General features: G+C 51.4%; 4 protein-coding genes across 4 annotated transcripts; 3 read left to right on the forward strand and 1 right to left on the reverse strand.

Annotated features, from left to right (window-relative positions):
* Positions 1–15: 15 nt before the first annotated feature.
* Positions 16–4,072, reverse strand: LCP9604111_5240 (DDB1/RSE1 family protein; the record flags this gene model as incomplete). The annotated part of the gene is made up of 4 exons (XM_039073029.1): positions 16–42; positions 97–1,381; positions 1,566–3,639; positions 3,829–4,072. 4 exons carry the CDS (start codon positions 4,070–4,072, stop codon positions 16–18), a joined length of 3,630 nt encoding a protein of 1,209 aa, XP_038928702.1.
* A 497-nt stretch (positions 4,073–4,569) lies between these two features.
* Positions 4,570–6,047, forward strand: LCP9604111_5241 (ubiquitin domain-containing protein DSK2; the record flags this gene model as incomplete). The annotated part of the gene is made up of 2 exons (XM_039073030.1): positions 4,570–5,031; positions 5,109–6,047. 2 exons carry the CDS (start codon positions 4,570–4,572, stop codon positions 6,045–6,047), a joined length of 1,401 nt encoding a protein of 466 aa, XP_038928703.1.
* Positions 6,048–7,141: 1,094 nt separating this feature from the next.
* Positions 7,142–9,487, forward strand: LCP9604111_5242 (transmembrane 9 family protein; the record flags this gene model as incomplete). The annotated part of the gene is made up of 5 exons (XM_039073031.1): positions 7,142–7,226; positions 7,291–8,642; positions 8,694–9,146; positions 9,194–9,414; positions 9,469–9,487. 5 exons carry the CDS (start codon positions 7,142–7,144, stop codon positions 9,485–9,487), a joined length of 2,130 nt encoding a protein of 709 aa, XP_038928704.1.
* Positions 9,488–11,770: 2,283 nt separating this feature from the next.
* Positions 11,771–13,590, forward strand: LCP9604111_5243 (putative choline sulfatase; the record flags this gene model as incomplete). Its single annotated transcript, XM_039073032.1, has 2 exons — positions 11,771–12,181; positions 12,232–13,590. 2 exons carry the CDS (start codon positions 11,771–11,773, stop codon positions 13,588–13,590), a joined length of 1,770 nt encoding a protein of 589 aa, XP_038928705.1.
* Positions 13,591–13,637: the final 47 nt, after the last annotated feature.

The following is a 13,637-nucleotide window of genomic DNA, read 5'->3' on the forward strand; positions in this document are numbered from 1 at the left end:
GCAACCAACCCGAAATCAATACGCCACCCGTGTTCGCATATCCTGGGAGGTGTTAGTAAAACGCCAAATACACACTGGGGAACTTCTGCAACTTACCGAAATCTTGCGCTCAATCTCCCGAACAGATCGATCAAGTTCACCCGCAATCATCAACTTGGTATCATTAGGCAGCAGAAGATACATTTCGCAAAGATCTCCGTCAATAACGCCCTTCACAGGGGCATAGTAGCTGCGGTACATCAAATGGTCTCGTCCAGCCAGAGGGGGTTGCTGGGAAGCCAGCTGGGTCTCCAGAAGCTGGAAAAAGTCGACATCCTCACGGCTGACAAAAGGAACAAACATTCCAATTGTGCCTTGGAGACCAGTCCAGACAATAATGTCACGACCTCCAGCGACTAACTGAGTCTTGTGGATACTAGTGGGAATATCCTGGGCATAGAAGTGGATCATCAACTCGAGACGGTGGGGGGTTCCATGGAGATAACCCTTTTCGTGGATGAGGTGCGCCCCAGATCCATCTTCGTCAGACTCTTCGGAGGCCTTGCTAGGGCAACGGACCAGCCACAGGTTTCCGAACTTGTCACCACCAGCAGTCGTCTCGTAATCCACCATGGTTGTACTCGAGGTCCAGCGTGCGATGGAATCGTCCGCGAAGGGGATCAAGACATTGTCCTGGTACTTGTAGACAACGTAGGTGACACTCTCACGGACGTCGCTGACAATGATTCGGCTGCCTTGTGTCTGCAGACCCACAATGGTCTTGGGTACCACGGGTGCTTGACATTTCCGTAGGAGTTGCTTCATGCCAAGGTCGTACACACGAAGAATGGGGCCGACGCCTGCCAGAAGACGCCCTTGGAAACCGAGAAGAGCAAGAGGAGGCTCATCAACTTGAGTCTTGTGAATGAACTCCAATTCCCGACCATCCTCCTGGAATCGATAGATATGAATGAAACCACAAGAGGACGAGGGAGGGCTGACTATCATATCCTTGGCAGTTCCCACAACCAAGAAAGTTTCATCGTCTTGACTAGAGAAGGATACAGCGGCAAGACTGACTGCTGCCTCGTTGTCCTCAAGGTCAAGAGTGAAGATCACAGATTTGGTGGTAACCGGGTCCACAATTTGGATGCATGAAGCCCAGTGGCCAGTGGCTCGGGGATATCCGAAGTCAACTGGAGGAAGGTCCGCAACCTCGCCATTCTGAGCTTGGGAATCATCAATCAGTCTCTGACGGGTAGCAGGAGAGAGGACATTGTTGTCGGCTTCAATGACGTAGAAGAGGGGTTGGTCGGGGTGCTTCACAAAGCGTCGGGGAGTGTAAGAGAGAGGGATGGAGTCTTGGAGCATATTGTTGTCCAATTTCTCCACAGTGAAGATCCTATTTTCGGTTAGTACCAGTCCAGAAGAATTTGCAGTCTCAACATGGTATAAGAGAAGGTTGATCTCAGAAGGAACAATTGGAATTTTTCTTTTAAAGTTTCATCCACATAGAAGTTCGGATTGATTTTCTCATCATAGAATCAAGGGGATGGGGGGATTGGGGGGATTTTGGATGAACATACCGTAGACTGCGGCCCTGAATTCCGATCATGCCCTCCACACACTGCTCACTGGAGAAATTCCATCCCCACTCTAGCCCAACATAGTCCAAGGGTGTGAGCATAAAACTCTTGGTTTGGACATCGGAGTATCCCAGCCAGGGACGGGTGCTGAGCGCCAGCACAGCTGTTTGGCCCTTGACCGATACCTGGGATAGTTTCACAGGTTTGGCACCGATGAAGCGAGTTCTGGTATCCGAGAGCTCACCGGTTACCTCGTCCAAAACAGTACGAAGGTAGACACCTGAGTAAAGACCAATGTGGAGATAAAGAGTCGTGCCTCCCGAGCTCGAGTCAGCCATGGCCATAATTTGCAAGGCAGATGGTGCAGATGTCAAAGCTTGAACTGATTTGCTCTCGAGTGTTGAGTCTGGATCGAGGCTGAGAATGCGGACGGTGGAGTCATCACATCCAACGGCCAGGAAGGAGCTGCGCATGCGACCCTCTGGTACCTCTCCCATACTCAGGGAGGTCACGGTACCAGACATCTGTCGTCGCTCATCATACTCTGCCAATGTCCCGTCCGCGTCCATCTCAAAGTAGACAATTTCACCTGAGCTGAGTGCCACTGCAACTTGACGTTCATTGGTTGCTGCTGCAACGATGGACCGATGCTGCGGAACGGGCCATTCATTGACTCGCTGATCTGCGAGGATGTGACGAATGCCTCGAGGGTGAACTTGGACTAAAGAATCCTCGCCGATTTGTTGCACTGCCAGAGTAGGAGCCGAAGAAAGGAATCCAGTGTCTGAAACTTCTTCGACAATTTCGCCGATGCTCAGGACGAGGGTGCCGTTGGCAAAAGAGAGAATGATGTATGTGTGAAACTCATCGGCTCGGGTTAACTTGGTTGTCCATACAGCCGAAGGAACTTGCTGAAGGTCCGACTCCACGATCTCAGAAACCTTAAGTGCGTGCTTCAAGGTCCGGAATGTGCTGCGGGCCCCAGAGCCACAGATTGTGTAGATTTGAGGGGCATCATCCTCACTCAAGTTGAGAATTTTACTGTCAATCAGAGGGCTCAACGAGTTCATGCTTTCCATGAGGTTGACATTTTCAGCGCCTCGGGGACGGAAGTAGATTGGCGCGGAAGACACAGAGTGATCAGCCGAGAATGAGTCGCTGGAAAAGACTGCCTCGTTGGGATCATCACCAAGCTTCTCGAATTGGTAGAAATTGTGATTTCCAGATTCACTGGCGGCATAGAGGAAACCGCTTTTCAGAATCAGCAGATTGGTTGATACAGGAATCGTATCAAAGTATTTGATCGTCAGTCTCTTCACTTCTCCAGTAGGTTTGCCCTGCTTGTCTTCGACCATTTCCAGGTTCAACTTGAACAGATCACCATCCTCGGTTTGGAGAAGGAAGAAGAAAGCACCTCTCATCTTGTGCATGACTCCAGAGACAATCGAGCGCTTGCGCTCGGGGTTTTCGGTGGGTCCACGACGTCGAGGGATAGGGACGCGGAACGCACCCTGATTGGAGTGGCGGTAGGTAATGTTATCCTCCGCGCACACCAAGACACCGCTTGGGCCATCATCGCCTCCAGGTACCTGGAACAGCATGGATGCTGTGCGATCAACAGGGTCAGACCACTTGCGAACAACGTGATTCAGACCGAGGTCAAGTTCGTAGTACACCAAAACCTTCTCGAGTTCTTCGTACGCTTCACCAGTAGGATCCTGGTCAGATTCCGAGTAGTCCACCTCAAGAGCAGCGAAAACGGGGTTGTCATAACCGACGTCCAAGCAGATCATGGCAAAAACCAAGGTCTGGGGCTTGTTGGCTTCGAGCGGTGAGGAGATGGTAAGCTCTGCCTGCGAGTTTCGGTTGAGAACATAGACCAGCTTATTCTTTTCCACGGAAGCAATCAGACACGCACGTCCCTTTGGATCCACCGCGAGGTATTGGCCCGGCACGACGCGACGAACCCCGGACTTTCCGAAGGTCTCCATATGAATGCGATTGAAGCGGTTCTGGGAGGGAACATATTCAATGATTGTGATGCGACCCGAGTCCGAGCCGACGATGATGTAATCTATGAGAATCAGCAAAGTCCGTTGATAACTAATCGTTACGAGTATCAACGTCGCTGTCCAGGGCAGGTCTCAACCCTCTTTCAAGGGGAGACTTCGTAGGAGTACCGTGCTGCCCAGGAAGCTTGGAGAATCACTAAGTTGTACTCGTAGAGGGGCAGATGAGGAGCTTAAAAAGTAAAGCGACATACCTTTGTTGCTTCCGGCTACGCGGAAAGCTGCGAGGGAGCGAATGATGCCAAAAACATCTTGAGAGAAAAGAGGCGTGATCTTGCCCTGTGCCGGGTCAGGCCGGTGGATGGTTAATTTCGAGCCTGACGAGGTGACGATCTGCTGGTCCCTAGTGCCTGCGAATTGACCTAAGATGGCCTGTGTGATGGCAGTTGGGGGCTGGATCGTCAGGGAGTACATAAACATGTGCGATGTGGTAGCCATGGTGCGCGCGTTGAACGGTTTCCCCGTACCACAGAAAAGACGTAAAAGCTTTGTACATGCAATTGCAAGTCAGGGGGTATGAATATTACATCAGTCCCATCCCTGCTGGGTGGAGATAAGAAAAAGAAACACCTCAAGATCACTTGGCACGGATAGAGAGAGGTGTAGCCGTGTGATCAGACTCGAAGAGGTGAGGAAGAGAAAATATTCCTGGCCCTGTGGGAGCTTCGACTAGCGCGATTTGCACGTGATCCATGTTTCGACCGCCTTCCACGCTGCGCCGATTGATGCAAGGCAGATCGCCTCCGCATAACGGGCTCACTGACTCCCCTCTTTCTTGTTTCATCTCACTTTCACTGTTCTCATCCATATCACCACAGTTCATCTAATCGGGCGTTTGATCAGCCCGGCAATAGTCTTGGTGATATACCCCTCATCATTGATCTAGCTTCTAATAATCACCCACTTGCTCTACAATCATCATACATCCTTCAGCCATGGCCGACGAGACAGCTACCACAGAGCAGCCCCCCATCACCTTCACTGTCAAGTCATCCACCGATGCCAAATACACTCTCACCCTCCCACTCACTACTCTGGTGTCAGATCTCAAGCAGAAGCTCTCAACCCCAGAAAATGCCGATACCCCCGCAGAACGCCAGCGATTGATCTACTCGGGTAGGGTTTTGAAGGACACTGAGACACTGGAGACCTACAAGATCAAGGATGGCCATACTATTCACCTCGTAAAGAGTGCTGCGAGCAACCAGCAGCGCCAAAACACAGCTGCTCAGCCCAACTCAGCTTCTGCGGCCGGTGGAGCAACTCCAGCGATAGCTGGTGTCCCAACCAATCTAGCCGCTGGTACTGGTAACAACCCACTTGCTGGATTGACTGGTGCGAGATATGCTGGATTCGCACAACTTCCCGGCGCGGGCCTTTTCGGCCCTGATGGCGGGGTAAGTGAGCTATTATGGCGGATGGAAGCTATTCAGCAATGCCTCCAACAGATAGCTAACATTCTTTGGCTACTTAGATGGGTCCTCCCCCAGATACTGAGTCGATGCTCAACATGCTCGAGAATCCTCAATTCCAATCGACCATCAACGAAGCTCTGCAAAACCCCGCTATGATCGACATGATGATCCAGCAGAATCCCATGCTTCGCGACATGGGACCCGGAGTCCGGCAGATGATGGAAAGCCCAGAGTTCCGCCGCATGTTGACCGATCCGAGCTCGATTCGACAGATGATGCAAATGCAACGAGCTATGGGAATGGGTGGCGGTGGACTTGGTGGCGGTGATAATGCATTCCCCGCCCCGGGGGTAACAAACACGACCGCTGAGGGAGCCCCAGGTTCAGAGCAACAGAACGCGCAAATAAATCCATTTGGGCAGGCGGCTCAGAATCCTCTTGGAAACGCCAACCCTTTCGGTGCCCTCTTTGGAGCTAATCCGTTCGCAACCCCAGCCCAGCCTTCTGCCACCCCAGGCACCACTTCACCCGGCGGTGCACAAGGTGCCGATTCTACGGACCGATCAACATCTGCTGAGGGGCAGACTCCTCAGGCTGCTCCGAATCCCTTCGCAGCTCTTCTGAACCCGGCTATGTTCGCCAACGCTGGACAAGCTGGCCAGGGCGGCGCGAACCCGTTCAATCCTCAGCAAAATCCGTTCCTACGTGACCCGGCGCTACTTGCCCAAATGATGCAGGGAATGGGTGGACAGGACGCACAAGGTGGGGCTGCCGGTGCAAACCCTCTGGCTGCTCTACTTGGCAGTGGTGGTTTCGGAGGTGGTCTCGGAGCACCACAGCCGCCTGCAGACACCCGCGCCCCGGAGGATAGATATGCCGATCAGTTGCGGCAGTTGAATGATATGGGATTCTTTGAGTTCGAGCGGAACATTGAAGCCCTGCGTCGCACAGGTGGCAGCGTTCAGGGAGCGGTGGAGTACCTCCTCAGCCACCCATGAATCATGATACTTTCTGGGCTGCTTTCTTTTCTTTCTAGCACAGCCTTGCGGTTACTTTTTTGATGTATTCAACTTCTATTGATTTTGCGAGGTGATGAAATGCTCCCTCGGTACCTATGACTTTCTCATTCCCCTTTTAGCATGCTTATCTTGTGTGAGATCCTTAGCTAGTTTTCTGGATATCACATTGTTCCAGGGCTCAGAATAGCATGGGATCATTTTCTAATTGAGGTTTCTGTGATACTCCCAATTTCGTACAAGTCTTAGTCTACAAACCTTGAATCCAACCTTGGCCTATCCCAGAGTTAGTGTGGATGCAGGAATTATATGAAGCGGTTCCGGAAAGGGCCCTAATGTTTCCCCCTGAAGAAAGGGCTCGAAATGTCCGTGTCCTAGATTGTATTATAGTTCGCATGCTCTTGGTGCCTGCTAGTTGAGTTTCCGGGCTTGGTATTAGGGTATGATATATATCAGTCAGATCTAGAATGATTCCAATTTTTGCAACCGTCCCTTGGCGAGCTGGGATAGACGTATCTTACAAGTCTTACAAGTGTATATTCGGATACATGTGAATTTGACCATCCTTTTAGTGCCTTCGTCGATATATGCACCCCCTTCGCCCCTGGGTCTGCGGTATGTTGATTAGGTAACCCGGGGACACGCTGGAGTAGGCCAGGGAAGCACGAAGCTCCCTATTAAGCCCCCACAGTTGCTCGAACTCCTTTCTCGACGAACTTATATCACTCCTGTGGCACTGAGTGCCGATTTCAGTCGTTACTTAGCTGCTCCTCGGCAGATTGCGGGCGAGCTGAAGCAATCCGATGGTCCTTGACAATCTACTATTCAACACCCGCTTCCTACATAAAGTCCACCGTCGAACTGTCCATCGGCCATCTCGACAAAGCATCCCTTGAACGAGATATTGCCTACACCATAGTCATCCCTGACTCACGCGCTTCGATCTAACCTTTGCGGGTCGACACGCCGTTACCCACCGACGTACAACCCTCTCCATACTTTGTGTACATGCTGGGTCGATAACTACCCGTTCACTCCGGGTCGAGGACAAAACATATCTCTTTGCATTATTGAATATGGCCTTTGGTCAATTCTGTTCCCGTCAGTGGGCACTGTGGGTGCTGCTGCTTGTGTCCTGTACCGGCGCATTCTACATCCCTGGTAAGCACCGTGGCGCATATTGGTTGGACTAAGCATATGATACTCATACTTTTCCTCCCACCAGGATACTCAATTACCCGGTATAATGATGGCGATCCGATTCCTCTTCTGGTGAACAAGATTTTCTCCGATCACACCCAGCTGCAGTATGCGTATTTCGACCTGCCTTTCGTCTGTCCGCCGAGCGGCAAAACACATGGCGGCTCGCCGTTTGGATCCGGCCAAAGCATCTCGCTCAATATTGGGGAGGTACTGCGTGGCGATCGAATCATGACCTCCGACTTCGAAGTTGCGATGGGAAAGGATGTTGAGTGCCAGTCGCTCTGCACCCGTGATGTTAGTCGGTCAAATGTGAAATGGGCCCGTCAACTCATCAAGGAGGGATATGTGATCGAATGGATTGCCGATAATCTTCCAGGAGCCACGAGCTTTGTGACTGTGGATCGAAGCCGCAAGTATTACGCTTCCGGATTCAAGCTTGGCTATCGAGATATCTCTCCAGTCACCGGACAGCATCGGTACTTTATCAACAACCACTTCACGATCGTCATCCGCTGGCGGAGCGCACCGGAAGGAGGGAAGGTGATCGTAGGCTTTGAGGTGTACCCGAAGAGTATTACTGCCGAGGACCGCCTGGAAAATGGATGCCCCAAAGCTGTCCACAATAGCAACGAAGGACTGGGGCTGTATATCGCGCCGAATCTTTCGCGAATGGAAGAGAAATATTCCGGACTGTCATATATCCCAGATGATGATGACGAAGATGATGACGGAGCCACACTGAAGGTTCCCTACACCTACTCTGTCTACTTCCGAGAGGACACCAACGTCGAGTGGGCCAACCGCTGGGATTTATACTTTACCAATCAGGTTGAAAGTTCGATAACCCATTGGCTGGCGATCATCAACTCATTGACAATTTGCACCGTACTGGGAGTGACCGTGTTCGTCATCTGGAGCCGTACAGTGCAAGGCGATCTCAAGGGTCGCGGCGATGGTGCGATGGACGATCGGAAGATGAAGGGCCAATCTCGACGCCGGAGTGGCAAGTCTGAGAAGAAAGGCGAGGGGCTTCTGGATGATAGCGCAGATGTCGAGCGCGATGCAGACTACTCCTCAGACGATGAGGCTGTCGAAGATACAAGTGGTTGGAAGCTTCTTCATGGGGATGTGTTCCGTATCCCCGCCTATAGTGGTCTTCTTGCTCCCTTGGTTGGATCAGGAATGCAGTTGTTATTCATGGCTTCAGGCTTGCTCCTGCTTAGCTGCCTCGGAATCTTGAACCCAAGCTTCCGTGGTGGCTTCGTCAGCGTTGGCATGGGCCTGTTCGTCTTTGCGGGCCTTTTCTCAGGTTACTTCTCTGGAAGACTTTACAAGACCTTTGGCGGAACTGCTTGGCGCAAGAACACGCTCATCGTGCGTATCCTACTCCAATTATTCATGTGCTATGCTAATCTATGGTTCTAGACCGCTTTGCTTTTCCCTGGTCTGGCATTCTGCCTCGTGTTGATTCTGAACTTGTTTGTCTGGGCGCAAGCATCTAGTACGGCAATTCCTTTCGGCACTCTTATTGGTCTCCTTGCACTTTGGCTGCTCATCCAAGTTCCGCTGGTATACATCGGCAGCTGGGTCGGCTATGTGCGTGCGATGCCATGGGAGCACCCTCTGAAGACGAATGCGATTGCCCGCCAAGTCCCACCCCAGCCCTGGTATCTCCGCACCCCTCTCGGGCCTGTGGTAACTGGCGTCGTTCCATTTGCAGTTCTTTTTATTGAGCTGCTATTCCTTTTCAAGAACCTATGGCAGGACAAGTCTGGTTATTACTATGTCTTCGGCTTCCTGAGTGCTGTCTCAACCGTGCTGATTGTCACGGTCGTTGAGGTGACCGTGATCGCAACATACAGCCAGCTTTGCTCCGAGGTAAGACTGTTCTTGGCTTGGTTTCTGGATCATACTGACTCCCTTAGAATTATCATTGGTGGTGGCAGAGTTTCCTCACCGGCGGAAGCAGCGCTTTTTGGATTTTTGCCTACTGCATCTGGTATTACATGTTCAAGCTCCACATCACCGGGTTCGTGTCAAGCTTGCTGTTCTTCAGCTACAGCTTCCTCGCTTGTGCTGTGTATGGCCTGTTAACTGGAACCGTTGGTTTCTTGGCCGCTTATGCGTTCGTCCGGCGTGTTTATAGGTAAGGTCATTCCATTGAATCTGCTAGGCAAGAGGCTAATCGTGAGAATTGCAGTGCTATCAAGGTCGACTAAAAGTTGACACAGCTACCATCCTCTTCTTGAACTTCTTCAACTCAGAGACTTGTCTCTTTAACATCTACCTCTTTACGATCTGTCCGATAAGCATAGGTGAAGTCATCTACCACCATGGCGTCTAGTATTCTATTTTCTGCATTTTCTGGCTCCGAACTTTTGAGCCTTTAGTTCCCCCGTTGTTGAACACACAAGGCACTTCTCTTTCCTTATTTTGTGTCCGTGCCAAAGTATACATCAGTTATAATGTATTGATATGTCGCTCAAATCCGAGGACAACGTTACCTAGTATGTCGACATCCACTGTAAATCGAATACTGTTTTGGGAAGTGCGATGCCAAGCCCCTAGGAAACCAAGCGTTGCTCTTTCCCGGAAACCCCTGACTACGATCCTTCCCGGATTTAGCTCAAACTGTACTGGCATATGGAATCGAGCTCGTGGCTATAAAATAGAACATGTATATCCTCCCACCACAAGGAAAGGAAGCAATGTAGAGATATGGCTTTCGTCTCGGGTTTCTTTTCGCCTTTCTCCCTCAAACACAAATTGAACCTGATGTTGTATTTTTAGTTGCAATATGGGGCAGGGAACAAACGCAAAGCCACGGGAAGGTGGGTGCCGCGGCCATCCGGGTAAGCCGGTTGGCAAGGGGTCCTTGCCTTTCTCTTTGATAGTGTTTATCAGATGTGATCAAGGCATACACACCGCATTACACTACCTGAAATAGTATGCACATCATAAGTCTATATCGGGTCAAAGCGTCCGTGACTCCGTGACTTGCAAATTTGTACTCCGTACATCAATGTAGACGTGGCCATGTGGAGCAAATCGGACATATAGCAAGAATCGTGCATATAACAGCTGCTAAGAAATAGCGGTGACTATGCTTCGCCTCCAAGGTACGGAGTACATATGTACATAAATCCGGGGCGATCTTAGACCACTCGCCATGGCGTGCTCGGAAAGGGGGATTGCTCATTGTGGAGCTGTGATGTACATTGCGTTGCTCTCCTTTTCTTTCTTTTGCTTCAGCAAAGTTTGAAGAGATGATAGAAGAAAAAGAGAAGAACGAGAAAAGGAGTCCCGTCGGCGGTCTATTCCGTCGATATCTCGCACCCTCACCGCGCTCTTCTTCAATAGTGTCAAATCAGGCGGTTTGATTGGGCGTCAAGATAAGCAAGTGGATACTGAACTCTAAGCTCCCACTCTAACCATGTTGGGATATCCTAAGAGAATAAAAGACTGCAACCATTGGCTGAGAAGGGAATGACACGATCTTATGGATCCCAAGGTTTGTCTAGGGTCGGCTTCGGGATTCACTAGGCTGAAAACAGTTAGCCTTTACAAGATCCTGTCACGCTGGAAACGCTGCCATGGACGTGGGCTGCCCATGCCGTTATCCACTCCGGGGTCGAGTGCGCGTGGGAACTGCACTGAAGCTAGACTGCGTACTAAAACGCCGGCCTTTGACTTGATATGCTTTGATCGGCATTATTGGTTTGGAGGGGATGAGATCGGTGGTGGTTTTACATGCTCGGTTGGTATTGTGGTGGTATTGTGACTTTCCAATGTGACCGACACCAACGCGGCCCCCATAGTTGTAAAGTGGCAACTCACTCGGCACTTGGCCCGATGGGATTTGATTACCTACAATTGATAAAAAGCACTGGTCGTGTGACTGAGATTGTTAGTTTGATCTGTTTATTAAAAGATAACGAGAATATCCACTTGGGAGAGAAAGTATGTGGTTTATATGTCCTCCGTAGGTAAAGGTAGATTATCTACTTCGGTATTACGTTACCATACAGGCTCTTCCGAAATCACACCATCGGTGCCTCAAATGATCCCATCGTCCTTGCGGGGGAGTACGTCAGTACCGGATCACATCCCCTGATCTCCGTTGCAGGCGGGAACTACTTTGAACTAATCGATTTGGGATGCAATTGCAATGTCCAGGCCTTTTATGGAGTACAGGATGGTCGAATCTAAAGAGAATATGATCTTCATTGGGTATCGGAATACATTACATGAAAATACATACCCTTTTCCGTCTTGGCCTGCATCTGTTTGCTGTTTTGGTCCGTCGCTCTCGAATTATCTCGTTTTTGCCTCTTTGGGTCTTTTCTTTTAAAAATCTTTTTTTTTCCTTTGTTCCCCACATTCTCCCTCGACTTCATATATCACTCGCTCTCCCACACTTTCTTCCTTCTTCATTCCTTTCTCCCTCAAATTAATTCCACCTCCCGCCTTCCGTTGGCCGTCTATTGAACTGGATATTCACCATGGCGACCAAGAAGCCCAACATCCTCTACATCATGGCCGACCAGATGGCCGCGCCCTTGTTGTCCCTGCATGACAAGAACTCGCCCATTAAGACTCCTAATCTAGATCGCCTCGCCGAGGGCGGTGTAGTCTTCAACTCCGCATACTGTAACTCACCACTGTGTGCGCCTTCGCGATTTGTCATGGTCAGCGGCCAGCTGCCCTCCAACATTGGCGCCTACGATAATGCGGCCGAACTGCCTGCGGACACCCCGACATATGCGCACTATCTGCGACGAGAGGGATACCACACAGCCTTGGCCGGAAAGATGCACTTCTGTGGCCCGGACCAGCTCCACGGATATGAACAGCGTTTGACCAGTGATATTTACCCTGGTGATTACGGCTGGTCCGTCAATTGGGATGAGCCTGTAGGTCAACTTGCGAACACCCGGCTGTGGCACCACTGATTGGAATTTAGGACATCCGTGCCGACTGGTACCACAACATGTCCTCCGTGATGGAGGCAGGTCCCGTTGTACGCACCAATCAATTGGATTTTGACGAGGAAGTGATTTACAAGTCGACCCAATACCTATACGACCATGTTCGGCAGCGCACCGAGCAGCCTTTCTGCTTGACAGTCTCCATGACCCACCCGCACGACCCGTACGCCATGACTAAGGAGTTCTGGGACCTGTACAATGATGTGGAGATCCCATTGCCGAAGAATGGAGCTATTCCCCACGACCAGCAGGATGCGCACTCGCAGCGCGTGCTCAAGTGCATCGACTTGTTCAACAAGGAGATGCCCGACGAGCGCATCCGTGCCGCCCGCCGCGCCTACTATGCCGCCTGCACATACGTTGATACCAACATCGGCAAGCTGCTGCGTGTTCTCGAAAGCACCGGTCTGGACGACGACACCATCATTGTCTTCACTGGCGATCACGGTGACATGCTCGGCGAGCGCGGTCTGTGGTACAAGATGACCTGGTTCGAGAATTCGGCCCGCGTTCCTTTCCTCGTCCACTCGCCCAAGCGGTTCACTCCGAAGCGCGTGTCGGAGAACGTTTCCACCATGGATATCCTCCCTACATTCGTCGAATTAGCAGGTTGCAAACTCGTCTCCGAACTTCCTCTCGACGGTGTGTCTCTCGTGCCGTATTTGACCGGCGGCGAGGGTCTCCGCACTGATACTGTCTACGGCGAGTACATGGGCGAGGGCACCCAGGCTCCCCTCATGATGATCCGTCGCGGCCGCTGGAAGTTCATCTACTCCACCATCGACCCACCTATGCTCTACGATCTCGTCAACGACCCAGAGGAGAGGACCAACCTCGCAGCTGGCCTCCCCATCCCATCCAGCTCCACCCGCGCAGCCATAATAGCCAACCAGACCAACTTATCATCTATCAACTTACCAACCCCTGACGACACCCCGCACGCATCGCCAGTTCCTCAGCGTGTCAACTCGGCAGACTACCCCTTCCCCTCGAACACCCCCCCTCGCACTCCAAGCCCCGCCAAGCTCCCGCCTGCAGTGCCTAAAACCACCGACCCGATTAAAATCCTGGCGTTCTTCCTCGAGGAAACCCACACTCGCTGGGATTTGGAGAAGATCCATCAGGATGTACTGCGCTCCCAGCGCCGTCGCCGTCTGGTCTACTCCGCTCTGATCCAGGGTACCCAGAACGTCTGGGACTACGAGCCACGCGTCGACCCAAGTACTCAGTACGTGCGCAACCAGGGCAAGGGCGCCCTCGACGATGTCGAGCTCATCTCGCGCTGGCCCCGTATTCTCCAGCAAGCCGCTACTGCCAATGGGATGTCTGCATAATCACCCCGATCAGGTTTTCTGAATATACCCATTGACTCGACATTGAA

This window comes from Penicillium roqueforti (assembly GCF_015533775.1).
Source record: "Penicillium roqueforti strain LCP96 04111 chromosome Unknown scaffold_12, whole genome shotgun sequence".
NCBI classification, from domain to species: Eukaryota; Fungi; Ascomycota; class Eurotiomycetes; order Eurotiales; family Aspergillaceae; genus Penicillium; species Penicillium roqueforti.